At 41.7% G+C, this 20205-nt stretch overlaps 3 protein-coding genes across 9 annotated transcripts in view; 1 reads left to right on the top strand and 2 right to left on the bottom strand.

Annotated features, from left to right (window-relative positions):
- Nucleotides 1-160: 160 nt before the first annotated feature.
- rab9b (RAB9B, member RAS oncogene family) lies at nt 161-7714 on the bottom strand. The gene is made up of 2 exons (XM_061686247.1): nt 7625-7714; nt 161-6321 (listed from the first exon to the last, which is right to left on the bottom strand). Exon 2 carries the CDS (start codon nt 6304-6306, stop codon nt 5695-5697), a length of 612 nt encoding a protein of 203 aa, XP_061542231.1. The 5' UTR covers nt 6307-6321; nt 7625-7714; the 3' UTR covers nt 161-5694.
- A 1555-nt stretch (nt 7715-9269) lies between these two features.
- On the top strand, nt 9270-19855 carry fut11 (fucosyltransferase 11 (alpha (1,3) fucosyltransferase)). Of its 3 annotated transcripts, none has more exons than XM_061685473.1 (5): nt 9270-9427; nt 11235-11573; nt 15057-15221; nt 16980-17602; nt 18679-19855. In XM_061685473.1, exons 2-5 carry the CDS (start codon nt 11235-11237, stop codon nt 18827-18829), a joined length of 1278 nt encoding a protein of 425 aa, XP_061541457.1. In that variant the 5' UTR covers nt 9270-9427; the 3' UTR covers nt 18830-19855. The 3 variants fall into 3 exon arrangements, with proteins under 3 accessions (XP_061541457.1, XP_061541456.1, XP_061541455.1); XM_061685472.1 differs by having other exon boundaries at nt 14841-15221; XM_061685471.1 differs by lacking the exon at nt 9270-9427 and having other exon boundaries at nt 11223-11573; nt 14841-15221.
- Nucleotides 11762-20205, bottom strand: part of znf185 (zinc finger protein 185 with LIM domain) — a 27875-nt gene continuing 19431 nt past the window's right edge. Inside the window, exons 31-32 of one of the 5 annotated variants that reach the window (XR_009769173.1) lie at nt 19957-20150; nt 11762-12416 (exon numbers count right to left, since the gene is read on the bottom strand). Coding sequence is in view for 3 of the 5 variants with exons in the window: in XM_061685470.1 (XP_061541454.1) it covers nt 20049-20150 (102 nt within the window). In the remaining 2 variants the exon portion in view is untranslated. Of the gene's footprint in view, nt 12417-18931; nt 20151-20205 lie in introns of those variants that run through there. The other 4 variants (XR_009769174.1, XM_061685470.1, XM_061685469.1 and 1 more) reach the window with 4 other exon arrangements.

Genomic DNA, 20205 nt, shown 5'->3' with positions numbered 1-20205 from the left:
TGACAGTGGAGGTTATTGCTGTAAATGCAAATATTTCCAGAGAAATATTCAAATTATAAAATCATAACAGTGCACTATTTCACAGATCCACAAGGCAAGACAGAAGCACCCACTGTTGCATGCACAAAAACACAAAATAGGTTTCATAGATTTAGTTTGTTTTATTTCACATTCAATCAATGACAACCAGTCTTATCAAATGTAGTGCAAAAAGTTTAGCAAGGGAAGAAACAAGATCGTGAAAAACAAGTTGGACATTACAACTTTCACATAATTTTAACCAAATTCACTATTTTGAACAAAACAGATGTTTAGTGTCATTTGGGCAATTACGAAATATGTGCCCCTTGATTATTTGTTTCAGGCATTAATGGGGACCGCCCAAATTAGGTTTTACATTCATAAATATTAAAACAACGAGATGATAAGTACTGTAGGTCATGTGATCTGCTTATGAATAACAGACTTTTGTCTATGACAGATTTCAGGTAAACATTGTTAGGCTACATCTTTTTAGCAGGACAAGGAACACTGAATATTGAAATGTACCGGGAAGGGCAAAAGGATTCTGTTTAAGTCAAAGAACATCAACAATGACATGTGAGTGGGATGGCCTTACAATGCCCAGCTCAGTTCACACTCCAGACACAGTACAGGTACACACTCTCTGTCCAACAATTCATCTTTAAATCTACTTACTAAACTTATATTTTAAAAAAAAACAACAACAACAAAAACAGGCGGGCAGTACATGAATAGCTTGGGTTCAGTTTCACAGTGACGCTTGATTATACACACCCACTTACAGTGAGGTCCAGAATCATTTGGACAATGACAGTGACAATTTGTTTGTGGTTGAAAAGCTCTTGAATTGAAGTCTACACTTCAATCACATTTCATCTTCAAATCTACTGTGGTTTATGAAAGCAAAATTAGAAAAACCTTGATATTGTCCACATACAGTATTACTGGAACTACGCGCACACACACGCACACTCACAGCTGTTTTATAACACAGATATTATCAGCAGTAAACACAAGGCTGGCAGCATAAGACAACATGTGAAAACATGGTGCTACAATGCCATGGAAATCATCTTATTAAAGCAACATGTTGTGTCCAATACAATAATTTAAGCAGCAATCAATATATTGATGAGAATTAAAAATCACAAATATTTTCTAAAGGTTTTCAAAAACTTGTACCAAATGTAAAGTCACATGTACTGAAGACACGTTGAAATGAAATTGAAGTACCACTTAGCAGAAATTAGGTAAACATCGTAGTTTTGGGAATACTTAAATGTATGGTTCACCCGGTAGTGTATGGATGACGTTTAGAAGCGGTGTGCAATGTGCACGGCTTTATCTTTGTACTCACATTCAACTGAGGTCTACATGTGTGTAATAGAAGCTATCAGTGAAACCAAGGAGACCTTCGGAATGAGTGTAGTAGTGAGTGTAGTATTTTTATAAAAGGACTGGATTGTTAAACCTTGTCACACAATCAAGAAGGTAGAATCAAAAGCATGCCCTAATTAGGAAAACATTTTTTCAGTGCAATAATCATAGCCTCCTTTTCACAACAGAGAAACAAACCCATCCATTCCTGGTACAAATAATACGCAGTGTTGGCAAAGCGAATTAACGGCACACAAACGGAATGGAGGGGATTCTCACAGAGAAATAAACAGCAGTTTATAAACAGTTAGAGGCAGGGAAATTAAAAAACACTGGCCAAATACAGTACGTGAATCACCGGAAATAAAATAACACCTGGAGCTTCAGTTTAGGTTGGTCGTAAAAACAGCAAAACAGCTGCGGGGGGGGGAACAAAGCTCACAATTCCCTTTTTATTGATGACAATAAAGACAATAATACATATTAGAGCTGTGGCAATCGCTGCTTCGTACCGACACTGTATCAGTTATGATCACGTTCATGCCTGGTTGGATTACAGATGCTGTCAGCTTACAAACAGTAAATACTTTACTTCTCCTGATAGCATTCAACTGTTAACGTATAACACTGGCTGCTGAGTCACTCCAGGAGATATTAAGTGTGCTTTGAAAAACATTTGTCCATTTGTGTACCTAATAACTGACATTTTTTACTTCACTGTCAACGAAATACTCCTGAACCTCCATAGCTGAACGCCCCAAATGTGATAACATTTTAGTTGAACTCCAAATTATATGGAAACATATTCCTTGAAAGTAAAGTCAAACTGTTATCATGCAAGACGAGATAAAAGCAAATCTCATGAGATATCAGCTAACTGAGTATTTAAAGCATGGTGTCAAACTCAAGGCCCGGGGGCCAGATCCATCCCGCCACATCATTTGATGTGGCCCGCGAAAGCAAATCATGTGCGTCAACTTCCATGATTCTTGCTAAAGTCTAAACCTAAATTTCTAATTGTCATACGTAATAATAATGTTGAGAGTTATTCCTCAATCTGTTGTGTATAATGTAATAAAATGATGAGGCGATTAAACAGTTACAGTTACAAATATTTGTGACCCCTTCCTGATTTCTCTTTTTTTTTTTTTTGCATGTTTGTTACACTTAAATGTTTTCCATCTTCCAACAAATTTAAATATTACTCAAAGATAACACAAGTAAACACAAAATGCAGTTTTTAAATGAATGAATGATTGTTGTAATTCAGCCACATTGGATGTTTTTTTAGCATGAACCACCTTTTTAAGGTCATGCCACAGAGTCTCAATAGGATTCAGGTCAGGGACTTTGACTAGGCCACTCTAAAGTCTTCATTTTGTTTTTCTTCAACCATTCAGAGGTGGACTTGCTGGTGTGTTTTGGATCATTGTCCTGCTACAGAACCCAAGTTCGTTTCAGCTTTAGGTCATGAGCAGATGGTCGGACATTCTTCTCCAGGATTTTTTTGTTAGACATCCAAATCTATGGTTCCATTTATCACAGCAAGTTTTCCAGGTCCTGAACCAGCAAAACAGCCTGAAGACCATCACACTACCACCTCCCTATTTTCCTGTTGGTATTTTTCTGAAATGCACAGTTACTTTTATGCCAGATGCAATGGGACACACACCTTCCAAAAAGTTCAAATTTTGTCTCGTAAGACCACAGAGTATTTTCCCAAAAGTCTTAGGGATCATCAAGATGTCTTCTGGGAAAATTGAGATGAGCCTTAATGTTCTTTTTGCTCACAAGTGGTTTTCATCATGGAACTCTGCCATGCCGCCACTTTTGCCCAGTCTCTTTCTTATGGTAGAGTGATGAACACTAACCTTAACTGAGGCAAGTGAGGCCTGCATTTCTTTGGATGTTATTGTACGGTCTTTTGTGACCCATTGGATAAGTCATCAGTGCACTTTTGGGGTAATTTTGGTCGAACGGCCACTCCTGGGAAGGTTCACCACTGTTCTATGTTTTTGCCATTTGTGGATAACTGATCATTTAAAAATGGCTTTATAACCTATTGCACACTGATAGACCTCAATTACTTTCTTTCTCAGTTGTTCCTGAATTTCTTTATATCTACAGATGATGTGTAGCTTTTGGGGCTCTTTTGGTTTACTTTACTTTGTCAGGCAGGTCCTATTTAAGTGATTCCTTTCCAGGTGTGGCAGTATCGGGCCTGGGTGCAGCTAGCGAAATTGAACTCAGATATAATAAAGCACAGTTATGTTTTAACAGCGGGAGCAATAATTTTTTCACACAGGGCCATGTAGGTTTGGATTTTTTTCTCTCTTAATAATAAAAAAACTTAATTTAAGAACTCCATTTTGTGTTTACTTGTGTTGCCATTGACTAATATTTAAATTTGTTTGATGATGGGGAACATTTAAATGTGACAAACAAACACAATAAGAAATCAGGAAGTCGGCAAACACTTTTTCACACTACTGTATATGGTTTCACTGTCATCCCAGCCGTTGAGGAAAATCGTAACTACAATTTGGCCCGCGACAAAAATGTGCTTTTTCACCCCTGATTTAAAGGATTACTGTAACTCCAAGATGGCCAAGAGAAGTGTGATGCTAATCATAGAAAAGAAAACTGTGGCATAGGAAATTGCCTGACTGCTTACTACAATATGAACAATACAATTTTAAAAAGTGAATGCTAATATAAATAGCAGGGTGCTGAAAGCAAAAATGAATAATGAAAACTAAAACTGTAAAACTTTACTTGGGGGGGTTATGAGGTTCTTTCCAAATTCCATATTTTCCCCAAAACTATCAAACTATTATCAAACTATAATATCGTTTTTCTTTATGCCTCTGAAATGATGAAAAATAAGGCCCGCCCTCAAGCTGCAAGACTTTGTGGTTGGTCCGCTGAAGACGAGCCCTTCACCTGTCAATCAAATATATGTTGATGTTCGCTGTATTTAACTACTGGCTGAATAACGTGTGCCATTGAGGTTACGCTTAATAACCAGTTAACTTGTGTTAACCGGGGACTAATACACACAACAACACGGAGCGAGCCGCTGACATTTTCAACTGGTTTGCCGCGGTGGAGCGAGATGTTTAGCTCCTTAGCTCATGGGCTGGCAAACATAATAAACAATTAACTTTCCCCTGTGTATTAACTGGGGACTCACAACAACTCAGAGCAAAGTGCATTTTAAACGACGTTGCCGCGATGCAGTGATCTGTTAGCTCCTTAACTCATTACCTCACAAGCTTGTAAGCTAGCAAACATAATAAACAGTTAACTTTCCCGTGTGTGTGTTAATTGGAGACCAGCACACACAACAACTCGGAGCGACGCGCTGATGTTTTAAACAACATCGCTGCTGTGGAGGGAGCTGTTTAGCTCCTTAACTCCCTAGCTTGATAGCTTGCGGGCTAGTTCGTTAGCTTGCAGGCTAGCTTGTTAGCTCGTGGGCTAGCGACCATAATAAACGGTGAACTTTCCCTGAAGTGTCTCTGTTGCGTGAAACTACGCGCTGCACGAGGAGCAAGGCTGTGAAGTATTGGAGGGAGCAAACACCGGCAAGAGTGTACCGGTCTTCCGGTGTTCCATGAACCCACTAGCAGCAAATGACACAGCCATTCAACTGTCAGCCCACCACAACAACGACAATTTCTCGAGTCCGGAAAAACTGTCGTGTCCATTTTATTTGTCAAAAGATAAGTCGATATAGTAATTGTTGTGACAGGCCAATGCGCAACCCTAATGAGGACAAGCAGTATTGAAAATTGACAAATGGTTCCAAAAAGTAACTTCTCTTCGAGCTTAGTTGAGAATGTTTAAATGTCACTTGAAACCTTACTTGAAATTAGACCAACATGAAGTCAACCAGCGCCACAGAATGGATTGTGTTCGACTTTGGAAGTTCTACTTGTAATCGTTCTGGAAGCAATATGGATGCAAATCTGTATGAGACAACGGATGCAAAGTTTGGTATGAGGATGAGTGTGCAATGTGCAACATTACTGGAAGCAGACAAAGCACAAGAAGAGTGTTTCAGCACGGCTGTACCTTGGTTGGGGCTAAAACCCTTTTATAACGGCAGCACGCTTGACACTGCTCTCCTCAGATTACACCTTATCAGCATTAATAAAGAATTAAGCCTCCACTGTATCTTATCCAAAAAAAAATCACAGAACAACATGTACCTGCTCTACATGTACCATAAACAGCAACTCACTGGCTCTCAAATCCACCCACGGGCAGAGAGGTTTCAAACCTGACCCGTCAGCAGCAGGACCTATGAGATATTTTGCGGTTGCCATGGAGATCTATAGTCCCACTCAGTACCGAGTGGTCAATATGATCCTCGGTGGCCAAAACCTCCCTGACAGCTGCCTCGAATGCGGCTGTGACATTCGTGTCGTCCTTAGCGCTGGTCTCAAAGTAAGGACAGCAGCCGTTCTCCTCGCACCAGGCCCGCGCTTCGTCCTCCCCTACTTCCCTCTGCTCCATGTCCACCTTGTTGCCCAGCACCACAAAAGGGAACCGCTCAGGATCTTTCACATCAGAGTAATACATGAACTCCTTCTTCCAGCCGCCAAGGTTCTGAAAGCTCTGCAGGTCATTCACGGCAAATGTAAGCAGGCAGCAGTCAGCGCCTCGGTAGAAAGGCGTGCGCAAGGACTTGAAACGCTCCTGGCCGGCGGTGTCCCAGATTTGAAGGGTGACAAGACGTCCATCAACTTCAAGGTCCCTGTTGAGGAACTCTACACCGATGGTGTGAAATGACTGAGAGTCGAAACGATCTGTGACGAAGCGGTTCATCAAGGAGGACTTCCCCACTCCTCCATCGCCAAGCAGGATCACCTTCAGCAAGAGGCTCTTCCCGCTCATCATGCTCAGCCCTCCTCCCTGGGTCGCAGACAACAAACAGCAACTCAATTCATTCTTAAAGGAGACAGGATGTCAAAAACATTGCCGGTAATCAAAAGACAGGTTTTAACAAAGCTGAGCCCAGCTTTAAAATTGAAAATAACAGTCCTGTAGGTTGTGGTAATGCCCATTACAAAGAGGTTGACAGGTGCGAAGCAACTCAAAGAGAATGTGAATGACAGGCGTTTCCACAATAATACAGCAATCCCCACTATGTCAGATTTAGCGGTAAGTTTGTAAAGGGGTGGAAGGTTTCTACAAGTCGAAACAAGTGGACAAAAAGTCTACACACCCCTGTTCAAATGCCATGTTTCTGTGATATAAAAAGTGAAACCAAGATAAATCCCTGTATATTCTCTGTATATTATGTGTCATGAATGTTTTTAATGTGTGGAAGGGTAATTTCTGGCTTAAACTATACAAAAATCTCTTAAAAGTCTTTCGAGGAGTTTGACTTTTCGCTGCGGTTTTTTGGAGGGGAACCCACATGAAAAACAGGGATTACGGCATACATAAAGCATTCTTACTCTTACCCATATTTTTGTATACCAGTAAGCACAAAAACTAAATCAGTCATACCCAAAAAAAAAAACCTTGATTAAAAACTAACAAACATATAAACAAATGCAGGCCAAAACAATATTAAATATTAAATTATACATATTACACTTTCATATATACCTTATACATTTTGACAGTGTCATTTTGGTAACTCTCGTCAAATTGCTACTGTGTGTGTGTGAAATTCATGTACAAAGGCTAAAGCACTGAATGACAGCGTTGACGAATGTTCCTGTATTTAACAATGTTCTAGATGTTAGAAAGTAGCATTTGTCGAATACAGCTACCTATCAGTGACTCATATCATTATGTTAACCAACAAGAACAACAAACTTAAGGTTTATTATAGCCCAACCCCACAGCGTCAACAACAGTGACGTTTGAAACCACCACTGCACATGCGCAAACATGTACCGGCTTGCATGAAGCTAATTGCTATTATCGTTTTACTGAGTCTATATCATGAGAAAGTGTTTTTATGAGCACACAAAACAACAGAGTTTAAAACAAAAAATCTGACGTATCACGAAATCTCCTTTTCAACTAAGTTGGCAAGCTAGCCGGCTACTGTGGTCGGCTTGTTTACATTCCATGCTGATCATGCTAGCCTATAGCATCAGAGCATTCAAAGAGTTTGAACATGCTTTACAAGCTGCATACGAACGAGTTAGGTAGTGTTATACTACACTTCCATGTCGAAGCATTTAATACGTGCACTTACCCCCGTCCGTGATGGTTAATATTATGTTATTGTCCCACTCCCCTACATCGGACTGAGATTGCTTGTAGTGACGTAAGCGCGCCCATTGGGTAGGCGCAAGGAAGGCACCACCCAGAAACAGCAAGGTCTCAAAGACAGTCAATTTACTTTTCGGATTTAGTCACTTGGGGTGGCCAGGGCAAACCACTACGACTGCAAAGAGTTTGTTTATTCATGTTTATCTTCAACTATCCATCCATCCATCCATTTTCTGAGCTGCTTCTCCTCACTAGGGTCACGGGCGTGCTGGAGCCTAGCCCAGCTAACTTCGGGCGAGAGGCGGGGTACCCGGAGAAAACCCACGCAGGCACGGGGAGAACATGCAAACTCCACACAGGCGAGGCTGGGATTTGAACCCCGGCCCTCAGAACTGTGAGGCAGATGTGCTAACCAGTCGCCTGACGTGCCGCCCTTTTGAGACATACAATTTTAATTCACACATTGACAGATAATTGTAAACAAAGACCTTTCGTTCTTTCTTTCTTTCTGACACACATGATGATTCGCTGATGTGTCTAATCACCACAGTATAGTGCCAACTACTGGCGAGGAGTACTTACACCATGTCAGTTTTTTTTTTTACCTTAAGTATCGGTAGCTGGTATCGGCAGCCTTCACGAGTACCCGATACCTACAAATAAGGCTGGTATTGGCCCGATATTTAGTCGCATGGGAGGCATGGTGGTAGACTGGTTAGCACATCTGCCTCACAGTTCTGAGGACTGGGGTTAAAATCCCGGCCCCGCCTGTGTGGAGTTTACATGTTCTCCCTGTGCCTGTGTGGGTTTTCTCCGGGTACTCCAGTTTCCTCCCAGATCTCATAAACATGCATGGTAGGTTGATTGAAGACTTTAAAATGCCTGTAGGTGTGAATCATTGTTTGTTTATATGTGCCCTGTGATTGGCTGGCGACCAGTTCAGGGTGTAGCCCGCCTCCCGCCCGAACATAGCTGTGCAGCACGCCCGCCACCCTCGTGAGGATAAGCGGTACAGAAAATGGATGGATGAATTTAGTCGCACATTAAGTTGGTTGATTTTAATGCTTTTATGAGTTTTTATTTTTTACAATATTGATTCATTTGTTTCTTAAAATCATATAATTAGTTTAATCATTAGTTGTATTAATTTATATATTCGTTAATTGATTTATTGTAATTAATAAAACAAAATAGAGTAAATAAACATTTTTGGTTAATTAATTCACTTATTATAAATGCCATACATAAATGAGAATTATTTTTTACATTTTACAAACACATTTTAATATTTTTTTAAATGTCATCCACGAATGACTTGGATCATCTATTCGTTTTAAAAGTAAAATGTGGCCCGACTTTAGCACAAGTTTTCCCACCTCTGGTTTAAACCATATATGACACAGGTAAAAGTCAGTTATTTTAGTTGCACTATTCTTCAGTAAAAGCTGTCCCAAAATCATGTGCATGTGTTTTTCTTTTATCACGGCAAGTAGAGTGGATGATTCTAAAATCAATTTACGCATTTGTAAACCTGTGCTGAGCCCTTACCACTATTGAACTCCAGGGGGTAACAGTGTGTAGCTGTACTGCTTTGGAACGTAGAAGAAGAATCCAGAAGTAGTGTTTTTTTGTTTTTTTTAATTCCCTCCAGCTTCATGTATTCTTTGACCAAACTGCATCCTGTCATCCCATAGCAACCATAACATTACTTTAACCCAGTGTATTAAATTCCACTTTTGGATACGTAAGAGGTCGGAACTTCTATGCGTCTACAACGGTAACGAAGGTGAGAAGTACTTTTTTGTTTCCCCCAATGTTAAATGCTCTGACAGCGCTCTAAAGCAAATCTGCGGTTATTTAATATGAGCCCGAAACATTTAAAACCTCCGTTGCACGGTGGACGACTGGTTAGCACATCTGCCTCACAGTTCTGAGGACCGGGTTTCAAATCCCGGCCTCGCCTGTGTGGAGCTTGCATGTTCTCCCCGTGCCTGCGTGGGTTTTCTCCGGGTACTCCGGTTTATTCCCACATCCCAAAAACATGCATGGTAGGTTGATTGAATACTCTAAATTGCCCGTAGGTGTGAATGGCTGTTTGCTTTTACTCCACTATGACCAAAGAGCTGTCAAAGGACACCAGAAATAAAATTGTAGACCTGCACCAGCCTGGGAAGAGGTAAGCAGCTTGGTATGAACAAATCAACTGTGTTTTTATTAGAAAATGGAAGACATACAAGACCACTGATAATCTCCCTCGATCTGGGGCTTCAGGCAAGAGCTCACCCTGTGGGCTCAAAATGATCACAAGAACGGTGAACAAAAATCCCAGAACCATACGGGGAGGGTGGGGGTATGACCTGCAGAGACCTGGGACCAAAATAACAAAGGCTACCATCAGTAACACACTATGCCACCAGGGACTCAAATCCCCCTGCTTAAGCCAGTACATGTCCAGGCCGTCTGACGTTTGCTGGAGAGCATTTGGATGATCCAGAAGACGATTGGGAGAATGTCATATGGTCAGATGAAGCCAAAATAGAACTTTTGGTAAAAACTCATCTTGTTGTGTTTGGAGGAGAAAGAATGCTGAGTTGCATCCAAAGAACACCATACCTACTGTGAAGAATGGGGGTGGAAACATCATGCATTGGGGCTGCTTTTTAGCAAAGGGACCAGGACGACTGATCCCTGTAAAGGAAAGAATGAATGGGGCCATGTGTCGATAGATTTTGACTGAAAACCTCCTTCCATCAGCAAGGGCATTGAAGATGGCTGGGCCCTTCAGCATGGCAATGATCCCAAACACACGGGCCGGACAACGAAGGGGTGGCTTCGTAAGAAGTATTTCAAGGTCCTGCAGTGGCCTAGCCAGTCTCCAGATCTCAACCCCATAGAAAATATTTTGGTTATCAAGAACCCCACGTCAAATGTTCATTTTTAGTTAATGCTGCAGGCTGTTAAGAAAATGGATGATCATAATTTGGACACCTTTTTTTTTTAAACCATGCAAACGTTTTTGACCCAGCCCCCTAAAAGAATCTGAATCGAGAATCGTTTGGAACCGGAATCAAAATGAGGAACCTGAATTGGGACCGTAATCGCTCAAATTCAAACTATGCCCAACCCTAAAGAGGACTGACCACGCAAAGGAGGCACATCTATAGGGAACTTCATAGTCACCTCTACTTGTAGCTCTGGTGATTCTGCCTGAAGTTGGCTTCAGCCTCACATAATCTGTTAATGCTGGTGATGTGAATCTGTGGAGTTTTGTATATACTACAAAAGTATATAGTATAGAAATATCGTAAATTATAATAAAAATCTTTAAAAGTGGCAAAATGTAATCGATTACGTTTCCAGTACTGTATATGATAGTGATGGCATGAGATCCTAGCAAATATTTTGAGCGCCCTTTTATGTAACAATTCAATCTGTTTGAGAGTAACTTCATCAGCAAGAGTCCAGTTTGTAAAACAATAGTTGATGTGTGAGTAAATCATAGCATGTAAAAATACATTTGCTCCTGTATGAAGAATGTGTTTTGTGCTTTATGATAACTTGCTAATTATAAATGTTGCATTATGTTCTTTCAGATGGCGGGGAGAGGCAGGCTGGTGTCCTGTTTGTGTTTGGGTCTGTTTGGTGTCCTGTGTTGGGTGTGGGTATCCTTTGCGTCCTTCCCTGATGAACAGCGTATCATGGTGTCATATGATACACTGGACCAAGGACCTTTTAAGCCCCAGAGTGCTCTCAGTGACATTGAGCTTTCCCCAATGAGTTCATACCGTGGGCCTGGCAACCAAGACCAGCGTAGCAACAAGGAACTGCCTATTATCCTGTGGTGGAGCGCAGGCTTATTCCCACATTTTCCTGGAGATACTGAACGAATTGACTGTGCCACATCGTCCTGCCTGGCCACAAGTAACCGCAAGGTACTGGAATTTTAACAGTGGTTCTCAAATTTCTTACAGTGAGAGTACAGTGAGAAGAAAAAGAATGTGAACCCTTTGGAATTTCTTACATTTTGCATTAATTGGTCATAAAATCTTCATCTAAATCCTGAGAATAAAGGAAACTTCTTAAACTAATATCACACAAACAATTATAAGGTTTCAAATGTTTATAGAACATATGGAAACACTCACAGGACAGGGAGGAAAACTAAGTGAACACTTGGATGTAATAACTGGTTGACCCTCCTTGGCAACCTCAACCAAACATTTCCTGTAGTTGCAGATCAGACGTGCACAATGATCAGGATGAATTTTGGACCATTCCTCTTTACAAAACAGTTCCGGTTCAGCAAGATTCCTGGGATGTCTGGTGCGAACGGCTCTCTTGAAGTCATGCCACAGCATCTCAGTTGGGTTGAGGTCAGGACTTTGTCTGGGCCACGCCAGAACATGTATCTTATTCTTCTCAAGCCACTCTGTGTTTTGGACTGTTGCAACACCTATTCTCTTTTGAGCTGCAACTGTTGGCCTCATGTTCTGCAAAATCTCTTGATAAACTTGTGAATTCATTTTTCCATTGATCATAGCAATTGATGAGTGATTAAATTAAGTGTAAAGTAACTCTGGTGGTGGGGAGCAAAATTAAGAAGACAAAGGCAGAGTAGAGAGCCATGTGTTGGAAGCTGAGATAGGATGAGTGTTGTGTGGCTTTTCGAGAAGGGGTGAGACAGGCTCTTGGCGGGCAGGAGGAGCTTCCAGAAGACTGGACCACTACAGCCAAGATGATCAGAGAGACGGGCAGGAGATTACTTGGTGTATCTTCTGGTAGGAAAGGGAGAAGGAGACTTAGTGGTGGCACCTTAAAGTACAGGAAATAGGTTAGCTGAGAAGTGGGACACTGAGAGGACAGAGGCGACATGAATACATTGAGATGCGACATAGGGCAAAGTTAGAGGTGGCAAAGGCCAAACAAGAGGTATATGATGACATGTATGCCAGGTTGGACAGTAAAGAAGGAGAAAAAAAATCTATACATGTTGGCCAGACAGAGAGATAGACATGGGAAGGATATGCAGCAGGTTAGGGTGATTAAGGATAGAGATGGAAATATATAGAGATGGAAGTATGTTGAATGGTGCCTGTAGTGTAATGGATAGATGGAAAGAATATTTTGAGGAGTTGATGAATGAGGAAAATGAGAGCAAAGGAAAAGTAGAAGATGCAAGTGTGGTGCAATGGTTAGTAAGGGGGAAGTTAGAAAGGCACTAAAGAGGATGACAAATGGACAACAAAGGCCCACTGGACATACATGTGGAGGAATAGAAGCATCTAGCAGAGGTGGGTGGGTGTTTTTGTTTTACCAGGTTGTTCAACAAAATTCTCGTGTGTGAGAAGATGCCTGAGGAATTGAGGGAAAATGTGCTGGTGCTGATGTTTTAGAACAAGGGTGATGTGTAGAGCTGTGGGAACTATAGCGGAATAAAGTTGATGAGCCACACAAAATTTATAGGAAAGAGTAGTGGGGGCTAGACTCAGGACAGAAGTGAATATTTACGAACAACAGTATGTTTTCATGCCAAGGAAGAGTACCACAGATGTATTATTTACCTTGAAAGTGTCAATGGAAAAGTACAGAGAATGTGAGAAGGCGCTACATTGCATCTTTGTAGATCTAGAGGAAGCCTATGACAGTCCCCAGAGAGGAACTGTGGTACTACATGCGGAGGTCTGGAGTGGCAGAGAAGTATGTTAGAATAATACAGGAGATGTATGAGGGCAGCAGAACAGTGGTGAGGTGTGGTGTAGGTGTGACAGAGGAGTTTAAGGTGGAGGTGGGACTGCATCAGGGATTAGCCCTGGGCCCCTTCCTGTTTGCAGTGGTGATGGATAGGCTGACACATGAGGTTAGATTGTAATCCCTGTGGACCATGATGTTCGCAGATGACATGATCTGCAGTGAAAGCAGGGAGCAGATGGAGGAGCAGTTCGAAGTAAGGTACCATATACCTGTCTGTGCATGAATGAGAGGCATGGGGGGTGGGGGTCGGGGGGATAAGTGAGGCTACAAGGAGAAGAGATGGCGAGGGTGGAGGACTTTAAATACTCGGGGTCAATAGTCCAGAGCAATGTTGAGTGTGGTAAGGAGGTGAAGAAACTGGTCCAAGCAAGTTGTAACAGGTGGAGGAAAGTGTCAGGTGTTTTGTGTGACAGAAGAGTCTCTGCGAGGATGAAGGGCAAAGTTTATAAGACAGTGGTGTGGAAGCAGAGCTGGAGGTGGCGGAAATGTAGATGTTGAGGTTCTCTCTAGGAGTGACCAGGTTGGATAGGATTAGAAATGAGCTCATCAGAGGGACAGCGAAGGTTAGATGTTTTGGAGAGAAAGTTAGAGAGAGCAGACTTCGATGGTTTGGACACATCCACAGGAGAGAGAGTGAGTATATTGGTAGAAGGATGATGAGGATGGAGCTGAGTTCGAGGAAGACCAAAGAGGAGGTTGATAGATGTAGTGAGGGAAGACATGAGGTCAGTTGGTGTTAGAGAGGAGGATGCGGAAGAAGCTTACATGGAAAAAAGATGACGCGCTGGAAAAGAAGATTGCAACTAAAATAAATAATAATTGTACCTGAATCAATGTTTAAAGACAAACAGTTGTTCAAGGTAAAATGCAAATATACTGAACAGTTAAATACAACTGAAATGTACTTAGCCAGTGATTCTTTTGTGTACCATTAGAGGGAGCCCACATCCTGCTAGTGTACTTGCAGAGCCATAAATTATCTGGACTGCTTTAACCCCGTTAGGGTTGCAAGTGAACTGGAGCCAATAACTGCTGATTTTGGGCGAGAGGCGGACATGGACTTAGTCGCCAGCCAATCGCAGGGCACATACAGTATACGCATAAAAATAACCATTCACACCACTGGACAATTTAGAGTCTTCACTTAACATTCATGTTAACCATGGGGAGAACATGGAAACTCCACACAGGTAGGCTCGAGCTGAGAGTTGAACCTAGAACCTTGGAGCTGTGAGGCAGAAGTGCTAACCAGTAGGCCTCTGTTGTCCAAAAACTAAAATAAAGTAAAACTTCTCAGCTTTTGATGTCCTATGGACGTAATGGAGAGTAATATTTAAAAAATAATGCTTTTAATTAGTCATCATACTGTACTTTCAGCTGGAATTTATAGGTAATTTCTGTATGCAATGTAGTTCAATCAGTAATCTTTTGAATTGAATGATCGTAAGGTCCAGCTGTACAAAAGGACAGCATCCATCATCTTCTATGGAACGGACTTCCGCGCCTACGAAGCACCGCTCCCTCGTCTCCACCACCAGACATGGTGTCTTTTCCATGAAGAGTCCCCCATGAATAACTACCTCCTATCTCACGGCCCGGGCATCAGGCTGTTCAACTACACTGCTACGTTTCGCCGGGAGTCTGACTACCCTTTGACTCTGCAGTGGCTGCCATCTCTGAGCTACCTGCTGGAGCCTACAGTGGTGTCTCTCAAGGAGAAGAACCGGCTGAGGCGAGAGGGCTTGGCCCCCGTACTCTACATGCAATCTCACTGTGACGTGCCCTCTGATAGAGACAGATACGTCAGAGAACTCATGAAGTACATTGAGGTAATGCACACGCCATATTTGGTAAAAGTCAGTGTTTGTGGTTGTTTACAGTAATTTATTTTCAAGTAAACTCTTGTTTAAACTGAGTCCTGCAGTAAATGTTTAGTACATGAAATCAAATGAAAGGCTGATCATGTAGTCATGCAAGGAGAGATTCAGATGAAAGGTGAGCTGGGGTGGTGGAGACAATGCCAGCCAGCAGCAGACTAGCAATTCTGCAACAACTAGCACATTTTTGTCCGGAGTGGGACTTGAACCAGTGTCCTCTGACTCCAACACCAAAGTCCTAACAGACGGTGGTACTGGGTTTATTTTCCTCTTTGAATAGTTTTCCTTCTGAATGCACCAACTCTTACATTTTATTCAGTTCATTACATTAAACACATTAACTTTGACTTGTCTCTTATTTAAGTTATGCCTGGATGAGACTACAAGACAAACTTGGTCTTTCCCTGATTGCACTACGTCAGACAACCGCCATAAAATCAGTGGCAGTGGCAAAACTAGACGACATGTATTCCGATTCTGTCTTTTACGATCACTGGGCTTTATCTTGTCAAATCAAACACTGTCGTAGTGACGGAACCAGAAAACGTCTCACTTGTCGACGCAACCGGATAAACTCGTTACCATGGAAATGACAACAACTATGCGCCGCCCCAATGTATTGTGAGGGTGGGGGGGACAAAAGGAGGAAAAATGTGTGGTGCTCGGGAGAGGACGTTCATTCAAGGATTGGTCGAGGTATGTTCACATACTTTTAATACGATATGGCTCACAAGCAGGCAACAAAACGATATGTAACCTAGCAAGCTAGTGCTAGCACTAACGGTTGTATGTAAACATGCAGCCATTCTGTCGAATCATGTTCTAAGGCGTCAGTAAACATTGGTTTGTGCGCGTGAATAAATGTTGACAACGGCGTGCGAGTATGTTGACAACGGCAAGCACAGGAGGCGATGCGCCGGTCACAATACTATTGGTCGATGTCAAGGTGCGCTGTCGTTGATATGTCCCACTACACGGAAGATATCCAAAAAATCAAACATGCTAGACTTTTCATTTTGGCGTCATAGGGCTATCGTAGGGTCAAATCGTTGTTTGTGGATTGTGTCACACTACAAGATATTTTGTCTTTCCCGACAAAATGAGTCAAGCCCGATCTTGGAAATCGGCTTGCGATAGCGTATCGGGCCAATATCGGGGCTTAATCCTGTAGTTTGATCTAGGTATTAGCTTCCATTTCTTATTCCCTATATTTATTGTTTATTATTTCCTGTTGCTAGCCTTTCAATATGTGTGGCAATAATAATTGTATGTTTCTTTATTTATTACAATATATTTTCAATTTCTTTTTAATTTAAATAGTTGTTTCAACATCATGGATTGAGTATTAATATATTTTTGTTTTATGGAAAGGATATTGTATTTTATTACTTGTGTAAAAAGTTCTTCCATATGAAGCTAGAAATGTTTGTTACTACTACAGTGAACTCCCCTCTATTCGTGGGAGATAGGGTCGGAGCCCTGCTGCAAATAGCTCAAATCTGTGGATAATTGAAGCCCCCACTGCACAAAAAGGTTTATAACTGCCTATCGATGCCACAGCATGTGGCAAGCACTACTTTGGTCTAAATGAAGCTCCTCAACTCATTTGAACATAGTTCCTAGGCACCCCAAAAAAGTCTGCTAATATGTGAATTTGCATATGGCGAAACGCATATATATGGGGTTCACTGCATAGTTTCTCCTCTTCAGGTGGATTCTTACGGTAAATGTCTGAACAACAAAGCTCTGCCTGCACATCTAGAAGACACATCCACGGCCACAGGCGAGGAGGCCTCCTTCATGAGATTTGTCGGCCGCTACAAGTTCCACCTGGCGCTGGAGAACGGCCACTGCCAAGACTACATGACTGAAAAGCTATGGCGGCCCCTCCGCCAGGGCTGTGTTCCTGTGTACCGGGGCTCTCCTGTGGTGGCAGACTGGATGCCCAACAACCACTCCATCATCATAATCGATGACTTCCCCTCACCTAAAGCTCTCGCCAGCTTCCTCAAATTTCTAGATGAGAACGACAATGAATATGCCAAATATTTGGCATTCAAAAACATCCACAGTGTCACTAACACTCATTTGCTGGAGGCTCTTGAGACCCGCGAATGGGGGGTCAACGACATGAGCAAACCCAACTACTTGAATGGATTTGAGTGCTATGTGTGTGACCGTGAGAATGCACGGCTGGCTGCAGAGCGAGCCAGTAGAAAAGCTCCTGAGATAAACCTGCCTCCAAAACCAAAGATGGCCACCAACGCTCACATGGGATGCCCTCTTCCCAGCCCGGGGTACAGAGAAGTCCAAGACCTGCCTGCAGATGACGGGTGAGTCAGTTCTAAACTCAGCTAGTTCTGTCCTTCCAAAGCCTTGTTGCACGAACTGATGAATCTTGCTCAGATGACAGGCGAAACGTCTTCTAATACAACCAGAACAGTCCAGTTGTGATCGATTCAATGCCCAGAGAATCAAGAGTGGTGTTTGTAGATGAGCGGAGTCCAGCACCATAAGCTAATTTAGCATTTTTTTATTAGTCTATTCATGTTACCAAATCAGATATTGTATATAATTCACAGTAAAACGATGATTTATACTTTTGTGACTTAATACATTTCAGAGTCTGCACTTTTATACTTTTAAGAACAGGAGCTGGATCAGTGCTTTTACCAGAGAATTTTTGAATGCCAGAAGCTGGTGGTTTTTAAGCTGACAAAGGCACAACGCATTTGCCATGAATCATTCTTGTCGGCAACAACATCAAACAATTCTTTAAAATAAGTCCATGGATGGGGAATAATATCATTGCTCATCCAAATCTTTTGCTGGTGTCATTAATGCTCCCTGGTTCCTCCATGTCGGTGCTGTCAGTTTTTTTCCCCTCTTCATAAGACTGAGATTTTAGTTAATCAAGAAATCCATCGCATCATCTCTTTCTTACGTCACTTTTTTATCCGTGGAGGTGGTTGGGAAAAAATAACAAGGCTACTGTATTTTGACAGTGTACAGAGTAGAAAGTACAGATATCTGTGTTCAAATGTGGGGAATAAAAATATAATCTGTCAGAAAAATATATACGCCATTAAACTACAGATACCTGAAAAATCAGTATTTGTACTTTGTTCTTTCATATCACTGGATGCCATGATGTCCTTAAGGCATCATTGGATCCCTTGAAAGGGGCTGTATAAAAATATAAGTTATTGTCTTTTATTATTATGACAGCAAACTGGTTAAGATTGAATCAACAGCGTCTCTGCTGGTTGCAGCCAAGCAGTGCACTCGGCTTCAAGATGATTAATCCGCACAACAGTTTTAACGATCAATTAATAGCCTAATCTATGATGCCCACGTTTAATTAAAATATCTTCTGTGATGGGTTTAATGTTGACGTGTCTGTCTGCAGATGGTTGCAAATGTGGCCTCAGGACTACTGGCAGAGCCTGGACCAAGCTGAGGGGCTGGAGGCTCTGATAAGGACAAACGAGTCGGATCCTGCACTGTTGTGGAAGCACATCCAAAGAATCACCGTGAGGCGAGCCAGAGGCAAACATTGATGGCGGCCTTAAACAGGCCAAGGAGGATGGAAGACATCCAAGAGTCCAGATGTGCTCCACAGAATGCAGAAACTTTTTTTTTTTCTTTCTAATGAGGGAATGAAGCACATGCCTTATTTGCACCTGCGCTACAAAACAGCTGTTCTCCAATGGGCAGTTCAATTGATTTTGGTATTTTTTTTAAGGCACATACTTCAAGTTCAATAATGTTAAGGTGCTGGGCATTAACTTTAAATTGTGTCCAGCACAGTTACTCCGTAGGGGCACATTGTCATTCTGAGGGGGGGGCGTGTTTGCATTGGAGTGATGCCAAGCTCAAATTCAGTGTGCCAAGTGAGCCCTGCCCAACTGTGTGTGAGGACAATCAGGACAGAAGCCACTGGACTTAATTAGCGCCCCCCCCACCACCCCTTTTTTTATTTTTTTTTATGTGACAATGCAAAGAAAAATTTTACTCAGCTGATATTTTAACAGTTTGCCACCAATTGTATGACATGGTGTAATGATATGTGAAATTATTTTTTTTTTATCAAGCTTTTTGTACAACATGCAAATGAGCACACTATATGTTTTTATACCTGTATAAATGTTTTATTTTGTGAACAAGCATCAGTAAACCAGTGAACAGACATGTATTTAGAATATTTTGTAAGAAGTCATATTTAAGCTAATTAAATATAAATATATTATACTCCGTAATGGCAGTATTATTCAATACAGATTTTCAGTTAAGCCCAAAATTATACATGCACGACCAAGTTTTGAGAAGATGGCTTTTTTAAATTATTTTAACTTCAAGCACAATCCTACAGCATTCTAATGAACTTTTTTTTTTTTTTTTTTTTTTAAACATTTGACATCTTCCAAGGTGTTTGAATTGGACACAAACAATAATGGGAATAGCAAATGCATTTTCCCTTAATGTCTTATTGTTTTGCCACGTGTCAACTCAAAATGTGGTCATTGTACGAATACATTTGGGCTTAATTGTATCTGACGTGCCGACAAATCCTTAAGTTACACTTTCACCAGCAGGAAAAAGAACGTGTTTTGCCAATGAAAATCTTGTCTTGCGTGAAAGTAATTGAATGTAATTATTTTTATTGCTCGTTAGTCTCTTGGCTCACCCTAAACCACCATCCTTCTCGCATTGAAGCAGTCCAAACTTGGTGGAAGAAGGCCGCTTCTCACTTTAAATGCAAATGACGAGCCGCTGCGATTAATCGAAGGCTGCAGAGTAGCAACTTTCACAGTGGACTTTGCCTTTGTGCAGGAACATGTTGTAGATGAGGTCTCCCATCGGCTTCCAGCATGAGGCACACTGAAATTTAGGGAAGGGGTCATTAGAAAAAGTCCTTAAATGGGGGGGGGGGTTA

The sequence above is a fragment of the Phycodurus eques genome, chromosome 9 (genome assembly GCF_024500275.1).
Source record: "Phycodurus eques isolate BA_2022a chromosome 9, UOR_Pequ_1.1, whole genome shotgun sequence".
NCBI classification, from domain to species: domain Eukaryota; kingdom Metazoa; phylum Chordata; class Actinopteri; order Syngnathiformes; family Syngnathidae; genus Phycodurus; species Phycodurus eques.
This window is presented reverse-complemented; position numbering and strand designations above follow the sequence as displayed.